We start from the raw sequence: 26,083 nt of genomic DNA on the forward strand, positions 1-26,083 counted from the left end.
AAGGCTTGCTCCTCTATTTTGCTCTCACCACCTGGAATGGCTCCAAAGGGAAGGAGGATGGGCTGCTTGTATGGCATGTTTAGGCGCCTGCAAAAACTTAGTGCTGTGATCCCCCTCCTGCTATGCTACTGCCCAGCACCACCAGCTTGGGGGGTACTACCAATGTCACTGCCAAGCTCAGGCAAGGAGACCGGGGGCAGCAAGGCAGGTAGTAAATATACCAGCGGAATCCCTGGCAGAGGCTTACATGCCTGCAAGGAAGGCAATGGACAAATCAGGCTTCTCTCTGCAGTCCCTCTCAGCTTTCAAACCTTTCTTTGATTCTCTAAACAGATATTTTCAGAGGCTAGACACTATAAATATTGAAATTACTGATATTATCTCATACAGGTCTACAATGTGGCTGTTTATGGTGTTAGCATGCTGGATCCCACAGTCTGCAAATATGGAGGAATTAATAAGAAAGAGACACCTGAATCCTCAAGGATTTATGAATATTGTAAGTTACTTATTCAGATGCATTTTGAAATACTGGTAGTACGTTGTGCTATCATGGGAGAATCTCATGCTTTTCATTCGAACCAATTTTCAGGATGTTTCTCAGAAGGAACTTCATCCCTGCTCAGGTTATTCCAAAGGGGCACATCATTCATAAAGTGTTTGACTCAAGCATCCTTCCACATTCCAGGATCTGGATAACTCACAGAGCTTGAATTCATCGGTGGTACCATAGACAGGGGGCTTAGCTGCATGGACCATACGTTTTGTTTCTCACATCCATCCATTCCTGTGCAGTGGTTCACCATAAAGATGAACTAGGCAGTATGCCTTTCACTACAATTGACCGTTTTTCCTTTGGTTGTTTATTGTGGTCTGGACAAGACCAGCATCTCCTAGCAGGGCAATGGCTATTCTCAGCAATCAAAGGGTGATGGTCATTCGAACAAGTGGCTTCCTTTTGGTGGCTGTAAATGTAAACTGGGCCTTTGACTTGGCTTTTTCTTTGGAAATAACTTTAGCCCATTCCAACTCCAATAGCTGACCTGAGGCTATTCAGGAAGTGAGGCATTACTCAGTGGAGTTACACTGACTTCTGAAGAAGCCTGCCACAGAGAGTGGGCAAAATGTCAAGGTAGTTCTCATTTTTAGTTGACCTTGACTTTTAACTTGATAAATGTTTGTTTACTTTTGATCTGAAGCTCATTTGGGAGCATTGGAACTGCAGTGGAGATCCTCAGGTTTGAAGTCAGCATAAATGCTCATGGCCTTCAGGTTACACTAATGTTAAAAGAGGTAAAACTGACTTGGGGCCCAATCCTATCCCCCACCAGCACATGTATTGGCAACCTTTAGTCTCGAAAGACTATGGTATCGCGCTCTGAAAGGTGGTTCTGGCACAGCGTCTAGTGTGGCTGAAAAGGCCCACCAGCACAGCACATGCAGTAATGCTGACGGAGCATGTGCTGCGTACTATGGCTGATTGGAGGGCACCAGAAACCCAAGAGAAGTAAGTAAAAAACTATTTACTTACCTCTCCATAGGCTGCCTGGTCTCTAGTGGGTCTCCTTGGACATACATCAACTCTTTTGCTGGTGTACGTCTGATTCCGGAAGGCAGGTCCAGGTCAGGAAAGAAGTTAGGATCTGTGCAGCTACTGCCAAGATTGTTCTCCTCCAGCACAAAACCTCCTCCTCCCACCGTCTGCCCAACCTGCTTCATACCCTGATCTGTCAATGATCTTCCCCTGATTTCCGCATACCACCAACTTGCCAGGAGTGAACGGGGACAAAAGAGGTTCAAATGGCCACTGTAACCACAAGTAGCTTCCATCTGTTTGTTCTGGTGCTGTGGCCCCCCAAACAGTGGCCTTCTAGTGGTAAACCCAGAACTTATGCTGATGGATCAAGAGAACTGTCAACATTAGGCCCTATTAAGATTAGGCTGTAAGATATTTTATTAATGTATCTGTCTGGTTTGAATATTCCAACTCCCTCCTAATGCCCACTTTTGGCTAATTAACACCCTCCTTTTCCAAGAACAGCTGTGGTGTGTAAAGAAATGAACAGAACTCTTTATCAGTTGAGTAATTAACAAGCATTTATTGCTACAAACACAGACACTCCTGCAAGTCCTCTTGTCCAGAGGCTTTCCCTCCCCAAAACTCGACATAACTCAGTGGGTGAAGGTCCAAAGTCTCCAGCCCATGTCCAATCCGGTCTAATCTCCAAATCACAGTCCAGTCTTCCTAATTCAGTCTTCTGCAGCAGTCTCTCCTCTCCAGCAGTGTCCTCTCCAGCAGAGTGTCTCCTCCAGCAGGGTCCTGGCAGTTCTCTCTTCTGTGTCCTCCAGCAGAGTCCTGGCAATCCCCTTCTCTCATAGGTATGGGTCGGGTAGCTCTGGGTCAGGGTAGCTCTGTCTGGGTAGTTTTGCTCCTTCTGAAGCTGCCTTTTATCCTTGTATGTCCCATTAAGTCCAAATGCAGCTCAGCTGTGAGCTACCTCCTTAGCTCCTTGTTCAGTCCAAAATAGGCTCAGGTGAGCCATCTCTTCAGTCCATGTCCATTCAAAGTCCCATCAAGGTCAAATGAAGCCCAGGCGTCCATCCAGGTCTCCATTGGCCTTGATTGATTACAGCTGTGGAGCCAGCCCTGCCCTTCCCAGAGCTGTCAAACAGCTGTCAAAACATGGAATTGCTGTCAACACCACATCATCCACCTGATGATCTTCTGATCTTCCATTATAGTATCAATGCTCTCAAATTTAAGAATTCTATTTTTGTAGGGCATTGATGCTCCATTCAGATACTAACTGCAGCTTAGCAGGGAGAAGGCATGAGGAAATGCATTAGTACTAGTAGACAGTTCTGATAGATAACTTGTTACTATTTCATGATACTTCATAAAAAAATATGAGAACTCTGGGCCAGTCAAGTTGCTTAGCAGTACTCCTGGATACTTTTAGAATCAATGTCATTTTTTCCCCCTGCAGAATGAAATTATTAACTATTGGGGATACCCCAGTGAAGAGTATCAAATCATGACAGCCGATGGCTACTACCTACAAGTAAACAGAATTCCTTGTGGAGTGCACAGTCCTGGACAGACAGGTATTTTATAAGGAGATGAGAGTGTTTGTACAACTGTTTGAGTGTACTATTCATATGATTGATCTACTGTTATTTCAGGGCAGGAAGAGCTGCAGTGTCACTTCTCTTCATCCCAGCCCGCAGGGGTGTGAATGTGTGTTTGCATTGAATGAGAGGAGTGATTGGGAGGCTTTTTTCATTCAAGAGAGAATTGTGAGGAAAGGATTTCAGTTTGTGAACCACTGTGGGTTCCCCTTCTCCTCCTGTGATTCTCTTATTGGGGCAGACTGGCATATAATTTGTGTTCAGGGAAATGAAAAACCCATTCAGAGTCATCAGAGTAACTACAGGACAGTTGCTTCCCTCTGTAAGATTCTGAATGTCCACATGAACAGGACCACATGAGCGTACATGAAGTTAGCCTTAGCTGTGCTTGTGCTGCAGTGATGTCGTCAGGGGAGGCAGGAGTGGCAGAGCCACACTGAACCCAACAAGAAAGAAAAAGCCCAAGGACCAAGCAAGTAAATAGAAAAAATGCCTTGCCTTTCTGCTCCACTCCTTTCTTTTTGAGCCTAGTCAATGAGTTAAGCAGCACGTATGCACACATTACAATACAAAGGGAAGCAGCCAGCAGTTTTGCTACAATCATGGCTGGCTTCCAATGAAAAAAAGGCAGCCTGCAGGGGTGTGTGTGTGTGTGTGTGTGTGTGTCTGTCTGTCTGTCTTGGTTTCATTGTGGCTGAATGAGAGGGGAGGGGAGTGACTGAGAGAAGTTTCTTCACACAAAAGAGAACTGTGAGAAAAGGATTGCAGTCTTGTGAACCACTGTTGGTTCCCCTACTCCTGTGATTTTTTTTATTGGGACAGCTGGGCATATGATCTATGTTCACTAAAATGAAAAGCCCATTCAAAATTATCAGAGCACTCTGATATATAGTCTTTATATATAAGAATACCCCCCCCCCCGCAAAATTGGATCACATGATGCAATTAACTGCATGTCTAGTATGGTTTTTAGATTTAATGGCAGCATTCTGTTGTGAAATATTTTTGAGTGCTGCTGCAAGAGGAAGTGGCACCGTTGTCTCCCTGCCCGAGCATGCTGTCCCTGTTGGGGACGATTGTCAGGTAGTCAGGGTGGAATGCGCGTGGGTTGTGAGAGGAACAGTGGAGTGTTTGGGAGGGGCTGGAGAAGAATGGTGGGCAGAACAGTGCTGTCTGTATCCACAAGGTGGATATAGACAGCAAGGAGTTATGCTGCTGTTGTCATTCCCCCCCCCCCCCAGCAATGTAGCTGGTGCAGATCCAAGGTGACCCATTGGCTGAATGGACGCTTACCCCAGGATAAGGGATCCTCCAATATTTCTATGACTGGCCCCCACAGAGGATGCAGCACGTTGTATTGGCAGTGGGGTGTGGGGGTAATTCAGGATTGTGCTGCCGAAGATGTACAGGTCCAGAATACACCTCCCAGGTGCCACCTTGTTGTCAAGGCAAAATGACTAACCTCAGATTCCACAGTTTCTGTTTCTCTTCCAGGGAATCGGCCAGCTGTATTATTGGTACATGGTGCGCTGAATGAGGGCAGGTGGTTGATTGCAAATCTCCCCAGCAACAGTCTGGCCTTTTTCCTAGCAGATGCTGGCTATGATGTCTGGATTCTAAATTGCAGAGGGACCACCTGGTCTAGAAGGAACCGGTATCTGTCTATTGATCAGGAACAATTTTGGAATTTCAGGTAAGCCCAGGAAACAGTTCACAGTTTGAATAGATGGGAAACAAATTTTGATGAAGGGGCACCTTTGCCTTCTACCCCTCTGCAGTTTTATTCCATGAGTCCAGTAACTATTAACTCATTGCAGTGAGGTTTTCATAAACATAGAGACTCATTTCATAAAGTGAACTTCAAATCAAAAACTTTTCAGAGCTTCCAAATAAATGGCCATCAAGAAGGTCAAGTGCGTCTTTACTGATTACAAAAAGAGAAAATGGCAAACGTGTTAGTCATTTGAAAAAGATTTACAATGTTGATTGCCTACCTAGTGTGAATCCTGAATTGTTGTTATCCATACTTACTGATAAACCCATTCCAGCATTCTTCTTAGTTGGTAACTTTCAGTCTCGAAAGACTATGGTATCGCGCTCTGAATGGTGGTTCTGGCACAGCATCTAGTGTTGCTGAAAAGGCCGATTCGGGAGTGACAATCCCTTCCACACCGGGAGCAAGTGCAGTCTGTCCCTGGTCTGTCTCCCTGGCCTTCCTTCTTTGCCTCTTTGCCTCATTGCCTCAGTCTGTTGGCCAAGTGTCTCTTCAAACTGGAAGAGGCCATGCTGCACAGCCTGCCTCCAAGCGGGCCGCTCAGAGGCCAGGGTTTCCCACCTGTTGAGGTCCATTCCTAAGGCCTTCAGATCCCTCTTGCAGATGTCCTTGTATCACAGTTGTGGTCTACCTGTAGGGCGCTTTCCCTGCATGAATTCTCCATAGAGGAGATCCTTTGGGATCTGGCCATCATCCATTCTCATGACATGACTGAGCCAACACAGGTGTCACTGTTTCAGCAGTGCATACATGCTAGGGATTCCAGCTCATTTCAGGACTGAGTTGTTTGGAACTTTGTCCTGCCAGGTGATGCCAAGGATGCGTCGGAAGCAGCGCATGTGGAAAGCGTTCAGTTTCCTCTCCTGTTGTGAGCGAAGAGTCCATGACTCGCTGCAGTACAGAAGTGTAGTCAGAATGCAAGCTCTGTAGACCTGGATCTTGGTATGTTCTGTCAGCTTCTTGTTGGACCAGACTCTCTTTGTGAGTCTGGAAAACGTGGTAGCTGCTTTACTGATGCGTTTGTTTAGCTCTGTATCGAGAGAAAGAGTGTCGGAGGTAGTTGAACCAAGGTACACAAAGTCATGGACAACCTCCAGTTCATGTGCAGAGATTGTAATGCAGGGAGGTGAGTCCACATCCTGAACCATGACCTGTGTTTTCTTTAGGCTGATAGTCAGTCCAAAATCTTGGCAGGCCTTGCTAAAACGAATCATGAGCTGCTGGAGATCTTTGGCAGAGTGGGTAGTGATTGCTGCATCGTCGGCAAAGAGGAAGTCACAAAGACATTTCAGCTGGAATTTGGACTTTGCTCTCAGTCTGGAGAGGTTGAAGAGCTTTCCATCTGATCTGGTCCGGAGATAGATGCCTTCTGTTGCAGTTCCAAAGGCCTGCTTCAGCAGGACAGCGAAGAAAATCCCAAACAAGGTTGGTGCAAGAACACAGCCCTGGTTCACTCCGCTTCAGATGTCAAAGGGGTCTGATGTGGAGCCATCGAAGAAAACAGTGCCCTTCGTGTCCTTGTGGAAAGATCTGATGATGCTGAGGAGCCTGGGTGGACATCCGATCTTGGGGAGAATCTTGAAGAGGCCGTCCTTGCTGACCAGGTCAAAAGCCTTCGTGAGATCTATGAAGGCTATAAAGAGTGGCTGTCGTTGTTCCCTGCATTTCTCTTGCAGTTGTCTAAGGGAGAATACCATATCAGTGGTGGATCTATTGGCTTGGAATCCACACTGCGATTCTGGATAAATGCTCTCTGCAAGTACCTGGAGCCTCTTTAGTGCAACTTGGGCAAACAGCTTTCCTACAACGCTAAGGAGAGAGATGCCAGAGTAGTTGTTGCAGTCACCCCTGTCGCCTTTGTTCTTGTACAGCGTGATGCTGTTTGCATCCCTCATGTCCTGTGGTACTCCACCTTCTCACCAGCAGAGGATTTCATGCAGCTCATTGGTGATGATCTCTTTGCAGCACTTTAGGACTTCAGCAGGGATGCTGCCTTTCCTAGGTGCCTTGCCAAAGGCGAGGGAGTCCAGGGCCACATGAAGTTCTTCTAGGGTTGGTTCACTGTCAAGCTCCTCCAACACAGGCAGGCAGTCGATGTTGTTCAGCGCTTCCTCGGTCACTGCATTTTCTCGGGAATATAGCTCAGAGTAGTGCTGCACCCAGCGTTCCATCTGCTGCGCCCGATCCTGGATGACCTCGCCTGCGGCAGACTTCAGAGGGGCAATTTTCTTCTGTGTTGGATCTAGGGCCTGCTTGATACCATCATACATCTCCTTGATGTTGCCCGTGTCAGCTGCTATCTGTGTCTGGGATCAGAGCTGGAGCCAGTAGTCGTTAGCACATCTCCTGGCAGTCTGCTGGACTTTGCTGTGAGCAGCTCGGAGGACCTGCAGGTTGCGCTCACTGGGACAGGCCTTGTGTGCTGCTTGAGCTCTCCTCTTTTCCTCAATGACTGGTGTCAACTCCTCAGAGTAGGCTTCAAACCAGTCTGCCATCTTGTTGGTCTTCTTGCCAAATATGGACAAGGCGGTGTTATAAAAAGCATTCTTGAAATGTTCCCATCTATTGGATGCATCTGCATCGGCCAGGCCTGGAAGAGATTCCTCAAGCGCTTGTGCAAATTCCTCCACTTTTCTCTGATCCCGGATCTTGCTGGGATCAGTGCGAGGTCTTCCTTCCTTTTTCGTGTGATACAGTTGCTTTGTTTGCAGTTTCACTCTGCTGCACACCAGGGAGTGGTCAGTGTCGCAGGCAGCACCCTGATAACTGCGTGTGATCTTGATGCTGGGAAGGCTGTAGCATCTGGTGAGAATCAGGTCGAGCTGGTGCCAGTGCTTTGATCTTGGGTATCTCCAAGAGACTCTATGTTGGGGCTTCGTGTTGAAGAACGTGTTGCTGACACAGAGATCATGATGACAAATTCCAGCATTATAGACAAAATTAATAATTCAAAAACCTGGTTGAACAATCAGATCAAATAATATGACTTCAAATTCATGTTTCTTGCTTTGGAGGTTAAAATTGTGGATATTAGGAAAAGAGTCTTAAGCAAGCAAGTGCTCATTCATAAGTAGCAATGGTGCAAAGTTTCTGAGTGGGAGAAAGTGGAGTGGAATTCTATCATGATACCTACATTACAAGCCTGGACAAAGCTTCTGCTTTCCCTTTTCTTTCCTCTTAAACCTGGTGGTTGAAGTTCTGCATGACAGCCACAAGGTGGAGGTGAACTGCAACCTTTCCCATTTCTTTCCATATTCACTGTCACATGGTGTTGCAGAATTACTGCTCCTCCCTCCCCCCCCCAGTAAAAAAAATCCCCCTCCTTACCACAATAATATTTTTACACACACAGGGTAAACTGTCAAAGTATCAGGTGTCCTCCTTCCCACCAATCCGCATATGTCATAACATTTCGGTTCCATAGTTTTTCCCCCCCATCTCTTTGGTTACTATCATTTAAAAAACAAATTTTCTGAAAATTGTGTTTGGTTTCACGTGTGCTTGTAGGAAAGATATCCAACGTTGCACACTCAAATAAATGAATTTTCCCCAATCTACATGGCTTGCTAAGAAGACATGAGATGATCTCAAGGAAGAGGTGGTATTCCCCCACAGGATACCGGGCCTTTCCCCGCAGGATACAGCGGGTACCACATTGACGCCATTGCATAACCGTATGGGGAGTTAGGTAGGATTGGTCTGTGTGTTAGTCTGCATTCAACAGATCTAATGGGTGAAGGTGAACTAACCAATCTTTTGATGGTTGCGAAGAGGTAGGCAGGTCAGGCGCTAGAACAGTCCTCTGCTAGATGCTCACACACTTCAGACATGTAGCAGAACATTTTTTCAAGTGTTATGGCTGCCAGGAGGCAGCCTTAAAATGCTATACGTCTGTAGGCTAATAGCACTCTGTTTAAGGGAGAAGAATTTCACCCTGATAAGCTTTAAAACTTGTAAATGGGTGCAGGAGCGTGGGGCTGTGTAGGGGATTCCCTGGTTTATGCTATCCGTGGAGGGGGATTTCCAAGTGGAAACATTATCAAGCCCTGTTCCAAGTACTCTTATACCAGTGCTACTCAAAGTTGTGGTCTGTAAGCCATTGGCTACAAGTTTGCTGCAAATTTCCAAGAAAGACACAATAGTAATAATAGAGCCAGTGGCGTAGCTAATGAACATGTAGCCTGGTGCAGAGCTCAAAATGATGCCCCGGAAGTGATGTCACAACTGGAAGTGACATAACACTAGGACCTTTTAAAAAGTGCAAGTTGGGGGGAAACCTGCCTCCTCCGCCCCAGCAGTTCACCACACACTTGATCTGCTGGGATCAAAGAAGATTTTGTAGCCCCCCTCCATGACAAAATCAAATTTAATTAAGTAAATAAATAAAAAGTGTGCCCCCTAGTGGTTAGAGACACTGTGTTGGGTTGAAGAGAGATTGTTATTCTTCCACTGCTAAATATAAGAGGAGCAACACTTGAAAAAGTGCCTCTTTACCAGTTAGCAGGAGTAGCTGTGTTATGATACATGGAAATGAGAGCTGCCTCATATTAACACCTTAGTGGTTCCATGCAGTATCATAACAACATCTCATTTGCTCTCAGAACAATCAGTTTCATGGGTCAGTTTTGAGTCAAGAAAATCCACTTTTTGTTCCATAAGGCAGTTGCGTTTTCATTTTCTGGTTAATTGGCCATAACTTTTGATAGAATACATATATTCAAATGGGGTTTATTTCATTGTGCTCTGCTTTAAATTACCTTTCCAATGATGTATAACGTAATGGTATTATTCATACATACCAAATTTTTTCACAATTTTGGCCACTGGTGTCAAGCTGAGCTTGTTCTCCCCTCCTAAATCTTGTTGCCTGGTGCGACTGCTACCCTCTGCACCCCCTTAGCTACACCATGGAATAGAGTACAGATCTGTTTCTGCAACTTTGGAACAGAGCAACTATCGAGCAACTTTGGGGGGGGGGCAAACGTTGCTTGTCTCTTTCACATTAAGAGAAAAAATTGCTGGCCCCCCACTTCAGATAGTGGGGGAAGCACTGCCCTATACTGTGGTATTTGTGTAGGAAACCCAAATATGGTATTTGCTAGGAAATATCTTGATTCTGTTTTGTTTGTTTGTGTATGGCAGTTTTCATGAAATGGGGATATATGATGTTCCAGCAACAATCAACTTTATTCTGCAGAAAACTAAGCAAGATGCATTATATTATGTGGGCCACTCCCAGGGTGCTACAATAGGTAAGTTGACAGGAACAGAATGAAATGTGCTTCACTTTTAAATCCTTTCTGAAGTCTCGGGGCCAATCCTAAGCTTTGCACGCCAGCTCACTGAAAGGCACATTTGCAGGCCCTAGTGCCAGTGCTCCACTGGTGCTAGCCCAATGCTGGCCGACGCTGGACTAGCACTGGTAGAGCACTGGAGCTCCAGCGCTTGGCAGTTGCACAGACCTCTGAGCATCAGAGAGGTAGGTAGGGGCATGGGAAAAGGCAGGGAGGAGGCATTCCTGGATGGGGGGAGGCAGAGGGAGGGCGATGATAGGGTGGGAGGAGGAGTTCCAGGGGAGGGAGCAGGGCGGGACAGGAGGAGCTTTGCTCCACTGAATCCACAGCCTCCGTGTTTGGCTGGCTGCCCGACACAGAGGCTGTGAATTCTACGCCGACCTTCGGGTTGACGTAGAATTGAGTAGCCCCATTGTGGGGCTACTCGCTTTACCTGGGGTAAGGGGACAAAAGTCCTTTTGTCTCAAGGAGGAGGCAGCAGCTGCCTGGAGCATGCTGGATGTGACAGCAGCCATTTTTGGCACCGCTGCAGTCCCACGTGCCGGGTAGCTCAGGATTCAGCTGCTCATCTCTGGGCCGGAGGGCAGAACAGATCTTTGGAAAAATAGGCTGAAAATGAGTTCATAGAGCATGTCACAAGTGGAGCACAAAAGGAAAGTACAGGGCTTGGCTGCATCCAGGGCTGCACCTTGGCCGAACGTGATCCACCTCCTCCCCTTGCTCTGGAGAGGGAGAAGGAAGCCCAAGGTCTGAAATCTCTGAGAGAGGAACTCTCCCCACAGCTAGCACTTGACCCTGGAGACAAAAGCCAGGGCTTCAAGGGGAGCACAACAGGATTGGGCAGAGCTTCCTTCCCCCCCATGTTCTGCCTATACACTTTGTTAAGATCTGAATAGGTCTGCAGTGAGAAGAATGCTCAGCAGCCATTTTAGGACAGCCTCGCCTTATTTATCTCTGTACAGCAATGCCTTGACTTTCATCCAGTAGACTTTCATGGCTTTGCTTTTCCAGCCCTTTTCAATTATAACCACATTTACAATTTCGTCCACATGCTTTCCTCTTTTGTATGATTTCATCCAGCCTTCCACACTGTTTATCAACATCTTAGATTTGTTTTTATTTTATCTCTGTTTATTTAGGATTTGCATGCATTAGCATGTGTCATATGGGTAGTTAGTTACATTTTTTTGCCAGCCAAGATAAATTTGCATCCTTAATAAGGCTATGCTCTGATATTCATCCAGCTTTGACTTTCATCTATACTCTGGTCTCTAACCAGATGAGAATGCCAGTTCCTGGTGAAGTCCTGGTGAACTTAGGGTTCTGTGAGTTCCCTTCATAGAATGATATTGTAAAAGTCCCATTCAAAATTGGTGTTTACTGTGAGTCTGCTCATGTAAACTGCCTTGAATGCTGTGTAAAAAACAGAAGGAAGTATAAAAATACTTTTAAAAAATAAGTGAATGAGGTTTAGTTCTATCTATTTACTCTTAGTTATCATGTGGAATGTGACCTAGCCTAGATTTTTATCCTCTTCAAGACATGAGAACCATCAAACTCTTCTTGCTCTTTGACTCACAGCCATGTGTTATTTGGGCAGCCGAATCCTAAAGGCACATTGTGCCAGAGCACCCCCCCCCCCACACACACACACACCGGCTGTCAAGTATTGCAAATGTGCTGTAAGGCACATTTGCGCTGATCAAGAGCCAGCAGTGTCGGCACAATGATGTGCACTGGCCTGCTGGCATCAGGTCTAGTCTCTGCACTGGCCAGCACAGAGGGTGGGAGAGGGTGGAGGGAGGGTGGAACAGAGGTGGAGAGGGGTGTTTCTGGGCCAGGGTAGAGCGAAACTGGGGGAAGATCGGGCCCAGGAAGGGGGTGGGATCAGCAGTATATGCCATATCCTAACCCCCATCCCTGGCCCAAACAGAACTACAGGGCTCCTTGGATAAACAGCTGGTCTGACTAGCCCCATAAGGCAGGCTGTGGTATTATAGGGGGTAAGGGGAAAAATATCCTCTTACCCTGAAGTGATTTCCCACTGCTTTTAACCTATGTTGGATGCAGCACAGGCCATTGCATATTACCCAATTTATATTTTATTTTCAGACAAAAGTTCATGAAAACAATGGTCCGCTGGATCCTGAACTCAGTGTTGAGTCAAAAGGCCTGACTTTGTGAGACTCTTCGTGTCAGACATTCTGGCTCAACATGGAGTCTCTCAAGTCTTTGTTGGCAAAATAGCCGTTGCAGACTTGAGAAGCCCTATTGCGGGGCTTGGGGTTTCCCCAAGGAAAGAGGACAAAAGTCCTCCCCCCCCCCCAGAAGACCTCTGGCAGCTACTGCAGGGCCATAGGATGCAGCAGTAGCTGCTTTAGTTCTGCGATTTGTAGGAAAATCACGGTTTGTAGGAATAATACCATCAAGTTAGATACCATTCGATAAGTAATTTACAACAGAATGGAATGAAACCAACCTCTTTGAAATCTCTCTATTCTATCAAAAGGTATGGCCCAAAAACCAATGGGGGCAGGATGATGGTTCATTACCATGCCCATCACCCAGGTTGCTGCCCCACCCACTGCATGGGGGGAGGCAGTGGCGTAGCTAATGATCGTCTAGCCCGGTGCCAAATTCAAAATATTGCCCCGGAATTGATGTCACAACAGGAAGTGACAACATGCCCAGGCTTTTAAAAAAGTGAAAATTGGGAGGAACCCACCTTTTCCCCCCAGCAGCTCACCACCCACTTGCTCTGCTGCCTACCCCCAGTCAGTGGCATAACTAAGGCATCTATCTGCTACCTGGGGTCAAAGAAGATTTGTACCCACCTAGACAAAATCAAAATTAATTAAGTAAATAAATAAAAAGTGTGTCTCTTATCAATCAAGACACTGTGCTGGGGTAAAGAGGGATGGTTATTCTCCCCTTGCTAAATATAAGAGGGGCACCACTTGAAAATGTGCCTTTTACCCATTTAGCAGGGATAACTGTATTATGATACATGGAAATGAGAGCTGACTCATATTAACACCTTATTGGTTTCATGCTGTATCATGATAACATGTCATTGCAACATGTCAATAACATAATAACAAGCCATTGCCTCTCAGAACAATCAGTTTCATAGGTCAGTTTTCAGATAAGAAAATCCACTTTTTATTCCATAAGGCAGTTGTGTTTTCATTTTATGGTCAATTGGTCATAACTTTTGATAGAATCCAGATATCCCAATGCCGTTTGTTTCATTGCATTCAGCATAAAATTACCTTTCCAGTGATATATAACATGATGGTATAATTCATACACACCAAGATTTTCACAATTTTGGTCACTAGTGTCAAGCTGAGCTTGTTGCCCCCCTAAAGCTTGATGCCCAGTGCAACTGCTACCCCCTGCACCCCTTTAGCTATGCCACTGGGAGAAGGTCCATCATGGGGGTGACGCGCTGGCCTCCCACACCGGGTGATGCAAACCCCAGTGATGCCACTGGGTGCCACTGCACCCGACATGGACACTGCCTTTAAGATTGGACTGTAAATCCCACCCCCCTGCCAATGCAACCGCACCACCAGTTCTAACTCTTCACTGCTGAATGGGTCTACTCGTACCTATGCAAGTGATTTTGCTGGTGCAGGTCCAAGTGGATCCTAGAAGATGGATTTAGACCAAGAAGGGAGATAGGCTATGGTTGGCACCTCTATCGCCAATACTGCCACCAGTACTGCTCCTTCTTGGTCTTGACACAACACCACCCTGCCCTAGTCTCTGATCATTCTGCCTCCTCCTCACTGTGTTCCTCTCACGCCCTTCTCCCACCCACCCTCATACTCACTAGTATTGGAACTTGTTGGAAGTTCACTGGCTTGCGGTCACAGCCACAAGTCACTTGCAGTGACAGCCAACCTGTCTGGCATTCACCTTTTGCAATAGCCATGCTGGGATATCAGACCATGATTCCTACTGTATAGCAGCCCGATGGGATTGGGCCCTAAGCTGCAGGCTTTCTGACATGCTTAAACCTCTCTTGCTGCTAGGATCCCTGGGATTTGTAGTTTTAATTCCTCCTGTCCTAATAAATGTGGGGAATAGAACTAAAGGCTTCCATGAAAATGGCAAATCCTAGCATTCTTCATTGTGAGAGAAAGCTCTGACCTTGCTCTTTAAAAGGCATTTCAGAGAACTCATAAGAAAGCTACAGTCCAGTCACCTGCCATGCTGAAATATGCAACCATGCAATGGATGCTATGATGGGGGGGGGGACAGACACACAGATGGGACACAATCAGGAGGTCTGTGAAGGGTAAGGGAAACTTACTTCTGTGTAAGCCTCCTGATGGCCTATGAGGCTGCAATCCTAACCACACTTTCCTGAGAGTAAGCCCCGTTGAACAAAATAGGACTTATTTCTGAGTAGACCTGGTTAGGATTGTGCCCTGTGTCTCCTTACATCAATGCTAGCTCTATAGCTGGTGTAAGTCTAAGGAGAAGAAAGGGGAAAACTGAAGAAGAAGAAAGAACTGTTTGAAGGTGAGGGGGACAGTTTCTTGGTGCAAGTTGCTGCCACCAGCATCGACCCTTCATCCCCGTTCCACCCCTGCTCTGCCCCTAAAAAAACTGCTCCAAAACTCTCCCTGCGCTCCCCCTACACACTCACAAGACTCTCCCGCTGCCTTGGAGCAGTCTGCGGCAGCATGGTTTCGGTGCTGCTGCCTCTTGGCAGTGGTAACTTGAACCGGTCTAAACTGCCTAGTGGCAAAGCCACCCATGTGCCACTGCGGCACCTTTTGTGACAGCAGGACAATCATTCCACTGCCTCAAACAGCCCATGATGTTGGGTTGCCAGTCTCAGAAACACTGGGCCCCTCAGAGCTGATTTGGGCAGTTTTCATACATCTCTCCTTGTACCTGTTCACCAGCTTATTCATTTTCAGAGATCAGGCTCTCCGAGGTTTTATGCTGCAGGACAAGCAGAAACCTCTGGTGACACATGTTGGGAAAGAAGGTGCAGTGGTGAGAAACGGTTTGCCTGTTGCTTCCTGTCTGTTAAGCCACTCTCATGTGCATAAATCCTATGTTGACAAAAGAATCAGTGGGTCTTGCGACCTGCAGAGATCAAACTATTCTTATTAGTAGTAAACAATTTGTATAACTCTGTTGAACAAAAGCATTTTCAGAGTGACCTTTGCAGAAAAATAAATCAAAAGATGGTTCCCTTTTGGTCAGAGCTAAGTCTTCTGTCGAGGCATGTGGACATTCTTCCCTATAAAAAAACACAAAAACAGAATACATAGGAAGAAGAGACCAAAAAAGATAGATCAGACTGACAAACAACAGGACATCTTATTATGGGGATTTATTTGCAGGTATCCAAAACCTGAATACAGTACAGGTAAAAAGCGTTAATACATGCAAACCAGTGCAAGTATGCCCCTCCCATTTGAAGTCCTACAGGTTCTCTCATTTAGGTTTCTGAATTTTGTTCTCTTTTACAGGCATCATTGCATTTTCCATCATGCCACAGCTGACTCAAAAGGTCAAACTTTTCATCAGCTGTTCTCCTGGCTACACGTTAGTGGGTACCAAAGGCATTTTTGGCCTCATGCTGGCACTTCCTAGAGATGTACAAATAGTGAGTATTTCTTATATAATGTTATTCTTGTACAAACATATCATTCCAATATTTCCCTCCCTACCCATTCATTTAATCTTTTCCGATATTACAAGTGGGTAATTGCTGGTGACATCCAATCTTTGTTTCACCACATTTCACCACTACCGTATTCTGTATGCACAGTTAAGAACCTGTTGATGTCCCTGAACATGCGAGGGAGTTCAGAGGCTTCTTGAGATAGATCAGACCCTCCCAATCCCACCCCCCCAATACCATCTTTGTGTTATGGGAGGGCTAAATGAGACCATTTCAGTCAAGCAAGAAAGGTGTCTGAGGAAAAACTTGGCTTCCAAATAAGCAGGCTTTAATCTAAGGCAGAAAAATCCTTGGACAGAACCTTGATGTTTCCTTGTGATTCAGGGCTACTGGTTAGATTGGTTTCTAAAGATTCTGCATGTTTAATTCCCAGGCTATGTTTGGGACGAAAGAATTATGTGTACTCAGTAACTGCATTAAAGACATCAATGCCAAGTTGTGCAGCTATCCAGGATTAGACCAACTTTGCATCCAGTTGATCTTCACAGCAACAGGATTTAATGAAAACAACTTAAATGTGGTTGGTGGACTCTATGTTCTTATTTATGTATGTTGCTTAACAGCCCGAAATGTTGCTGAACAGCCCGAAATGTTGCTGTTCCCAGTGGTACTTTATAAACTTCAAGAAGAATTGCACACTGGGGAAAACTAACTTGTGTGCAGGGATCCTAAGGGCAGGATGAGGAACATGAGAGTGAAAAGTGCAAAAAAAAGCAAAAGGGGAGAAGTTACAAAACTCAGAACAAAAAACAGTGCCAAGTGAAGCTCTCCCACTCACTCAGTGCAGCTCATCTTACTGCACTTATTTGCTGACCTCTCACTCCTGGATGGACCCTCAGAGTAAGCCACTGTTGGAAAGAAAAGGATGAGGAGTGGAAGAGAAAGAAACACTTTAGAAGTAAAAGGGGCATAAAGAATAAAGGGGAAGAAAGGGCTTAGGAAAACTGGGATATCTCAACGGGGCCAGGGTTAACAAAATGAGGGTTGAAGGTGTATGCAAGGGCTAAAAAGGGAGGAGAGTTGGAGGATTACTGGAATAGGAAGACAGAAAAGTACTGCAATTCTGACCATGCTGAATGTTTTTGATGAAAGAACAGATCTCTGTGGTCAGAACCCAAGGCCTCCAAACAAGGGGTGAGCCTGGAGGCAGGCTGTGAATCACTTCCCCCGCTTTCCCAGTGGGAAACTAGTCATTTTGGTGTCGCTGCAGCCTTGGGTGCAGGGCAGCTCAGGATTGGGCTGTTAGAGACCTATGGGATCCTTTGTGGGGTGAGCTAATCAAAGCCCCTTTCGTTGTTACTTAATGGTGCTTGACGGGTGCTGATTTTCATTTCCCCCCTTTGCAGTGGTGTAGCTAGGTCATTTGACACCCTGGGCCCATAAAATTTTGACACCTCCCCATACAACAAAATTAGTGAATTAAATATTTTTCATATTTTTATACCACCCTTTCTCTAAGGCGCTCAGGGTGGTGTGCAAGGTTCCTCCCCTTCTTTCGCCCTCTTAACAACCCTCTGAGGTAGGTGAGGCTAAGAGATAGTAATAGTCATGGCATGAAATGAATAATAATAATGGCTGGAAAATAAGTGCAGTGAATATTTCCCACAGCCAATGGATGAATATCAGTGCCCTCCCTTGCTATTGCTCCCCTGCACATAGTACTCAATGACATACTTTCTGCATTGAATTACACATCAAATGATATATAACGTGGCAGTATTATTCCGAAAAATCACAATTCCCAAAATTTTGGTCACTAATGATGTCACCCCCTTGAGGGTGTCACTTTACTAACACCTCATTGGTTCCACGCTGTATCATAATAACATCTCATTGGCTGTTCAAACAATCAGTCTCATTGTTTCATAATGAGTTAAGGCAATCTACTTTATTACATAAGACAGTTGCATTTTGTTTTCTGGTTTTTTGGCCATTATTTTTGTTAGAAAGGAGATATTTCATTACATTTTTTTCATTGCATTCTGCTGTAAATTATACATCAAATGATATATAACATGATGGTATTATTCCTAACAAATGTGATTTTTGCAATTTTGTTCACTAGTGGTATCATTCCCCCCTGAGGGTGCCACCCGGGGTGGCCCACCCCTTGCCCCTTTCTGTCTATGCCATTGCCCTTTTGGGCTTCCCCTAAAACAGTTCAACAATAAAATGAATGTGCAGATAAGCAAGCACACTCTCTCATACTCATACTGGGAGGAGGAATGTTCATGGTTCTGGAATTGTTGGTAGATGGGGATATGTTTGATGCAGTTATGTATGAAGGAGGCCCAAAGCGGATCTCAGAGTTCCCCTAAAACAGGTCAACACATACACAAGCACACTCTCATACACAGAAAGGAGGAAGGTCTGAAACACTAAGCCTGTCATTGATTTGACTGCACATGAGACAGATGAGGAAAGATAGAGGGGAACTGTGGGTCTATAATGAGGCTGTGTCAATGACCAAGGTTGCCATTCTGCACCTGCTGAGTCTGTGTGTGATGTGTTGCCACAGGACAAGGAAGCCAAGACCAAGTGAGCCTCCTGAGTAAAATGCTGAAGAGACCTAAGAATCAAGTCTTAACTACCCAATCTTAATTTGCTCTGAAACTGGCTATCCAGCACACGTCCTTGCTCCAGCATGCTTGGCTTGAGAATATAATAATTATTATTAACAGTATTTATATACCGCTTTTCAACAAAAACGTTCACAAAGCGGTTTACAGAGAAAAATCAAATAACTAATGGCTCCCTGTCCCAAAAGGGCTCACAAGGGGATTGGACAAGTTTCTGGAGGAAAAATCCATTAAGGGGTACAAGCCATGATGTGTATGCGCAACCTCCTGATTTTAGAAATGGGCTATGTCAGAATGCCAGATGTAGGGGAGGGCACCAGGATGAGGTCTCTTGTTATCAGGTGTGCTCCCTGGGGCATTTGGTGGGCTGCTGTTAGATACAGGAAGCTGGACTAGATGGGCCTATGGCCTGATCCAGTGGGGCTGTTCTTATGTTCTTATGTTCAATCTAAAATGAATAGTTACGAACATGCTTTACAGCATCTTGGCAACACTCTTGGGCCAGTGCAGGAGGCTTGTGCCTGCTCAGTACAACTCCAGGATTATGTTCCACAAAACTTAGGCCATGGCCTTAATCCTAGGAGGGATGCAGAGTAAGAGAGCCAGAGCTGTTTTCCCCATGGGAAGGGGTACATGGAGAGTCAGACCACAAAGTTCAACTGACTAGCCTGTGTTGGAGCAGAGGCTTCAGTTGTGCTCGGGGAATTGACAAGGATGGGTGAAAAGGGAAGGGCAAGCAGGGGTTGCCAATCCTGACTGCTTGCTGGCATGGTGTTCTTGGATGGCAGCTGGAATGGAAGGGGAGGGCTTCACAAAGCTCCAGACAAACAATGGGAAAGGAAGGAGGCCAGGAATGAGGAGTACAAAAGGCTTGTGCCCTGGTTTTCTATAGATTTTTGTCCCGTAGAATCCTATGGGATTCTTTGGGGGTAAGCTAATCAAGGCCCCTTGATTACTGAATGGTCACCAAACTGGTGCTGCCTTTGTCTTTCTCATCCAGGTGCAGGTGTGGTATCTAGTTCAGGAGGTCCATTGGCTTGTTAACATGCTTTCTAATTTGGGTTTAAACTTGAGGTTGGTGAGGACAGTTAGACTTGGCAGTCTTTCCTTGTTTTGCTAGTCATGTCTTTCCCAAAGCTGGGAGCCTGGAGGAGTTGACTGTGGTCACATGGGAAAAGTTGCATTTACTAATTTTGAAGCAGGTGAGGTGAACCCCACTTGAATTTGGTGCATGTGCTTTCCACACTGCCCCCCACACACACACCTTTTGGCTGAGGCATTATATTAAATTCAGGGAATTTATAACTCAAGAGGCCAAAATGCAGCGGCACAGCTCTCTCAGCTATCCTCTTTGGGAAGAGCGAAGGGGGAAACGAGGACAAAGAGGTGGTGGCAGTTCTATCAAGGTGCCTTAAGAGTGAGGAGTGGGGTTTGCAGTGAATTCCCAAATACAGCTTTCCTGGGAGAGGCAGCACAGGAGAGGCACAGAGCTGGGCGATCAGGTTTACTTTGTAGTTCCTGTACCTCAATGGGCCAAGCAAGGAAATCTCTTCCGCAGGGTAGATATTCTTGGCATCTCCCTTTGTATTTTTCTTCTCAGAGTCGAGCAGATGTGTATGGTGGAATAGCACCTGATTTTACTTCTGTGAAGACAGGACTTCATTGGAGCCAGGTAGGATTTCCTGAATGTATTCTCTATAGTTATAATCCAAAAGTCACTACTTGACTGAACATTCAGTTTCCGTTATATGTGTGTCAACAGCTCAAACTTTTCTAGCAAGATATGTTTTAATCTTTTCAAACCTCAAATATCAAATGTCATCTTAACTAGTTTTTAAATGCTTTTGTAGAGGCTCTTTTATTCCAACCAGAAGGATACAAATTTTATAGTAGAAAATCATCATTCTACAAATTCCTGAACTTTGAATTGTCACCAACCACAGTTCCTATATATGCAAATCTATCCTGCGTCTCATGTGCCATTATAGAGCTCTTCTTTTGGAAGGAGCATTACTTTGATGCAAGCTGGGAGGAGGCTTGACAGGGTAGACCAGCTGTTTACTCCATAGGCTGCATCAGCTCAGGAAGGACTCATGAAGTTATTCTCATGAGGGAACAGCCAGGCACACTGCAGGGGACTTGGCATAGCAGCAGTGTGCTGAACTTAGGGCCAGGCAGAGGTGGGTGATGGAAGAGATCAGGAATAGTCATGGGGATTCCCTCAGAGCTTGTGAAAGGTGAAGGATTATGCTTGGAGATGAAAACTCAAATATAAAATGTCTCCAACTGTCATAATAACGATCAAGCATTCTGCAATATCCTATCTTTCTGTTTCAACTGAAAATGCCCGCAGCTTACATAGGGAAGAAAAGGTGATGGCTCCTTGGGTCCAGGGCACTGTGAGAGAAGGGCAAGAGGTTATTGACAAAGGCCACTCCACACTCAGTCCCCAAGCAATGTTGAAACAAGAGCATCACTAGCTGTCAGTTTAATCTGAGTGACCAGGAAGGTGCAAAGGGGGGGGGGTCGGTTTAGCCTCTCCCCTCTCAGCACTCAGAAGACATTGAGAAAGGAGAATCCAAACCACTCCAATGGCCCCAGTGCACATGCGTGTGGAAGCACATATGCAATAGAGGCACCAAGGGCAGCACAAAGTTTTGTCTGAGGATTCCCCGGAATCACTAACACTGAAAAGAGAACTAATGTCTTCAAAACTCTTGAACTAGTTAAACTTTAACCAAGAAAATACACTGTGTGTGTCACTGTAAGCCTACACATGTCTACTCATGAATTCCCTGAGTTCAATGGAACTTACTTCCAGATACGTGTGTATAGAAGTGCAAACTACAGTATGATCTTTGAAATGGCTTTTTAGAGACCCCAGTATTTTGGCAAAGCTCCCACACATTTTATACAAGGGATTCTGATTATTCAGTTTTCCATATAATTAATTTGAATATGAGCAACCCTACTTCAAAGTTAGAATTATGACAATTCTGCAGATTGTAATCTGACTATGTCCTGTTCCTCTTTCTAGGTACTCAAATCAAAACAATTTAAGTATTTTGACTATGGATCCAAGAACAAGGAATTTTATAACACGGTAAGGAAAATGAGGAAATATTTTGGAAGTGAGTAATTTGGTCTGGTCTTTAAGAGGTCTCAGTCAAATATGGGCTGTGATAGATGCTGGCCAAGTTGGGCACTTTGCTGCCCCACTGACAATCCCTTCCACTTACTTCTGTGCCTCTCCCACGATGGCTTCCATCCACCCCAATTTTTTTCCAACAAGGAATCTTAGAATGGATAACAAACCAGCACATGGTAAAAAATCCCCATCCCTTAAGAAAGAGAGAGAAGGTCAGTTTTCTTATAAAAGAATACATATAGAACTATCGCATACAAAGAAATCCTGCCTTATGGTATTGGTTGCTTGTAATGCAGAGTGTATTTGAAGCATCTGATGAAGTCAGGACAAAGGGACCATCTCAAAGGAAAGGATTTTGAGGAGCCCCTGCTCTTCCACCCCGCCTGCTAACCGCTAGAGACAGGAAGAAAGGAAAAGGGGGAAGAGTGGCAAAGAGGGAAAACAAAGGGTTTCTCTATGAACTTAGCCTGTGGCTAAGAAAGGCGGTATCCTGGTGTCCAGTTCAAATGTGTGAGTTCTGGTTGAAACAGTTCATCCTGACAGGCTGGCATCCATATATGCTGGCATGTAAAGTGGATGCTTGTGTTACTTGGCAAAAACATCTATACTGACATTAATAAGGGTGTAATATAGGCATTAATATGATCACCTCCTGATTAATCTTTCTCTAAGCAGCAGTTTCTCCAGCAGTTGAACCAGGGATTCTAGTCTGTTGCTACACCCCCCCCCCCACCAATGCCACAGCCCCAGGAAATAGCATTTTAACTCCATGTCCTGAATATTCCAGGCACTTTAACCAAGCCATTCTTCCCAATATGTACAGTGAGGATGTTGGGGGGGGGGGGGATGTCATCAGATAGTTCTTAATCACAACATAAAATCACTCCTATTGCTTGCCATGGGAGCCCCACCAGAAGGCTCATAATTTAAAAATTTAATGAGCAGAAGCAAGGCAACAGCAAGGAGGAAATGGTAAAGATGCTATGCTGAGATAAATAGGGAGAGTTGTCCTCCCACTGAATATAAAAGAATTCATGCTTAAAATGTGCCCCTTTGTCCAGTTAATAAGGGTACTCTCTCTTTTTCTTAAAATTGTTATATGATAGAAAACTCTGCTTACAGACTTCTAATAATTAAAACAGCAGAATTGCAGTCAATTCTCATTATCCACTATGGTTAGGTTACAGGAAACCCTAGTGGATACTGAATTAGCAGATAATAAATCATTCAGCCTATGGAGAAAATGGGGGGTTTCAGGGGACCCTCTTCACCACATACTTTATGAACCTGAATCTCACCTTGAAGTCTATTGGGCTGTGCCCTGACAACCCAATCCTATCCACGCTTTCCTGGGAGTTAACTCTAATGGGGCTTACTTCTGCACAGACATGCATAGGATTGGGCTGTGAGTCCTTTATGGTGCTTTCAGGCAAGTGCCAGGGGACAGGTCCCCTGGGCAGGCAAGAACCGGTTACTTTGAGCTATGTAGGGTTCAATTTCCAGACAGACCTCTGGAATGGAAAGGGCATGTATGTTGAGTCTTAGCATAAATGGCTGGAAAATAACTCTTCAGGGCCAGATATTACAAATCCAAGAGTACTGTGGTGTTTGAAAAGTAAGGGCTGATATGGAATTGATTGGTGAAACTTGTTTTCATATTTTTAATTTGTTTTTTCAACAGACCACACCTCCATTTTATAAAATAGAAGATATGATTGTGCCAACAGCTGTATGGTATGGAGGACATGACATTATTGCAACCAAAGAAGATATTGAACTGTTACTCCCTCGCATCCCTCATTTAGTTTACCAAAAGTATATTCCCTCTTGGAATCATGTAGATTTCATCTGGGGTCTTGATACTCCAGAGCTTCTGTATCATGATATGCTTCTTCTGATGCAGCAGTACAAATAAGACTGCATATCATTTTGAAGTATGTGGGATATATTGTATTTTAAAAATCTGATAGATCTTGTGTCTTTAGAAATGGTTTTTGGAATCTTTTCTTAAACTATTTATATTGTTACTATTTGTAGCTCACCAACTAGTCTTGTTGGTTGCACGGGCACTATTGGTGGGGATATGATGTCATTGAACATCATAGAGAGACATTAACCCAGGCATTGCCCAGATGGGAATTGGGTCTACCTTGTATCTTGCTTTTGTTGTTCTTCAAAAGATACGAAGGATGTGATTTTAAGGAAGCTCCAGGTGTTTCTCATGGATTTCAAATATATATTTTCCTTTCTACTTTGTGTTAGGAATCATGTTTTATAAAAGCCAATTTAATTAAACATGTCTCTGGTGAGATGATTAAACATAACACAAACGCAATGGCCAGAATCCATCACAGAGTTCTGTACATTAAACTGATGCAAACAGTGGGCTTATTTCTTCCTCAGCAGTTTTAAATTCCATCAATTTCAGCAGGACAGATTTGCAGCCCAATCCTATCTGGAGCCAGCCTGCATGGTGCAAGGATGCCAGAGCAAGCCAGCACAGCCCCCTGGGAACTTGGAGCTGATGCAACATCGGGTGATGTGCATCATGTGACATAATGTGAGTGTGTGAGCGTGTGACTGCACCTGCATAGTCAGCATGACTGTGCAGTATTTCCTGCACTGTGATTGGTCACTAGAAGTATAAGTTCCAGCAGGGGCAAGCAAAGTTGTGGGAGATGCAGAGTAGTGTTGAGCCGGAGGCTACGTCCGTTGGAATTGAGAATTGTGTACTGTATGTACTATCTGGACATTGTAAATATTTTGTATATAGTAAAGAAGGAGTGTGGTGGAGAACTTCTGCTTTTGAGTCCTTCTTTCTCGCCGGGAGCAGAGAGCGCTCCGACCTTGGGAGATAGGCACACAATAACAACTGGGCAGCTATCTGCGTGCCAAGCCGTCGGCGGAGCTCCAGCAGCAGCAGCAATTGGAGCTGAGTCCCAGTGGCCTGAGCACAGCAGCTTGCAACAACCCCCAATGAGCTATGACACCTGTGTGATATGCTGGCTGATCAAGAGCTCCACCAGAGATATCACAAGAATAGGATTGAGCCATCTAGCATTCATCTAATCTTATCATTAAAATCACTTGGACTTAAAAGTGTTGGGGCATCAGAGCAACTGATATAAGGAAAGTAAACTGTGTAAATGTGTGAAATGAAACTTGCAAGCTGAATATCACCCACCTTAAATAAAACTATGGTAAAGTGTCTATAAGTTCACACATACGAAAGGTCGTAGTTTCTACACACGCCAGAGGACTCGAGTTAGCCTTACACCATGTTCTAGGCCTGTGGTTCTCAAATGTTTCAGCAAGGGTCCCACTTTTGAGAATGCCAATCTGTCTGGGACCCACCAGAAGTAATATCATCAGCCTGGAAGTAATGTCATGGCCAGAATTGACATCAAATAGGAAGCCCTCATTGTGATACCATAGCCAGAAGTGATGTCATCAAGCAGGAAATGAGATCTTCCTTTAATAAAGTCAACACCACAGGGTCGAGGCGCAAGTGTTGACTGTAATAAAGTGAGAGTATCTCACAACATTTTATTAGCTTTTATTGGGTTATTTCTCAACCATTTTCCAATAGCAAAGTGTAAGAAAAAAAGCCAATTTACAACCTTGACACAACAAAATAATATCCTGAACTGCAAGGTTGCCAGAGCAAATATTATGCAATGGTCAGCTTGGAAGGATGTCAGTATCTCAGCTTATCAGAGCCACAGGAAGCCACAATTTCATGAACTGGAAACCTAAAGAAATGAAAGCAAACAGCTTATCAGAGCCACACTGGCAAGCAAGGACTTCCTACTGCACCAATCCCAAGTCAGGCTTACAAAACTGTGTCTTGAGCATCAGGGCCTAGGAGAGTGGAGTTAAAGAGGATAATTTGTACCCAGGCCAAGTGTCAAAAAGGGGGCTCAGAAGCCAAAGGAGGGGGCCCAGAAATTTTCTGGGATCTTACATTTTCCTATCGTTGCCGACATGGGATGCTGGGGATATTACCATTAACTTGCGGCTGCAGCTACTGCAGCGATTGGCAAGCCATATGTGCTGGGCCAAGCAATGCATACATGACACTCCTTAAGCCTGACCTGTAAGGCACGTTTGTGCCTCCTCAAGAGGAAGCTGGGCCGGCACTTCGAGCAGCACCAGCCTGCTGAGGCTGACATAAGCCTTCACGCCAGCTTTATTTTAACCTATGCTTTTTGTTGCTTATCACCAAAAAGCTAAAACTGCAAAGTCCTTCACTGTTTGACTTCACAGCATGCACTAAGTAAATTCTTTTCTCTTTTTTACTCCCCAAGGCTTCTTTTCCTGGCTCTGCAATTGTGTTTACTGCCTCTCATTAGGCACTTCACATCTCTTTGTTACCCAATGAAGGCTGAGGGCCCAATCCTAATTAGTTTTCCAGAGCCACTGCAGCCATGCCAATGGGGCATAGGT

General features: G+C 45.0%; 1 protein-coding gene across 1 annotated transcript; it reads left to right on the plus strand.

Moving 5' to 3' along the window:
* Positions 1-397: 397 nt before the first annotated feature.
* On the plus strand, positions 398-23,552 carry LOC136644479 (lipase member M-like). Its single transcript, XM_066620395.1, has 9 exons — positions 398-499; positions 2,988-3,105; positions 4,624-4,822; positions 10,046-10,155; positions 15,696-15,832; positions 16,284-16,430; positions 20,090-20,161; positions 21,527-21,592; positions 23,319-23,552. Exons 1-9 carry the CDS (start codon positions 398-400, stop codon positions 23,550-23,552), a joined length of 1,185 nt encoding a protein of 394 aa, XP_066476492.1.
* Positions 23,553-26,083: the final 2,531 nt, after the last annotated feature.

This window comes from Tiliqua scincoides, chromosome 3 (genome assembly GCF_035046505.1).
Source record: "Tiliqua scincoides isolate rTilSci1 chromosome 3, rTilSci1.hap2, whole genome shotgun sequence".
NCBI lineage: Eukaryota > Metazoa > Chordata > Lepidosauria > Squamata > Scincidae > Tiliqua > Tiliqua scincoides.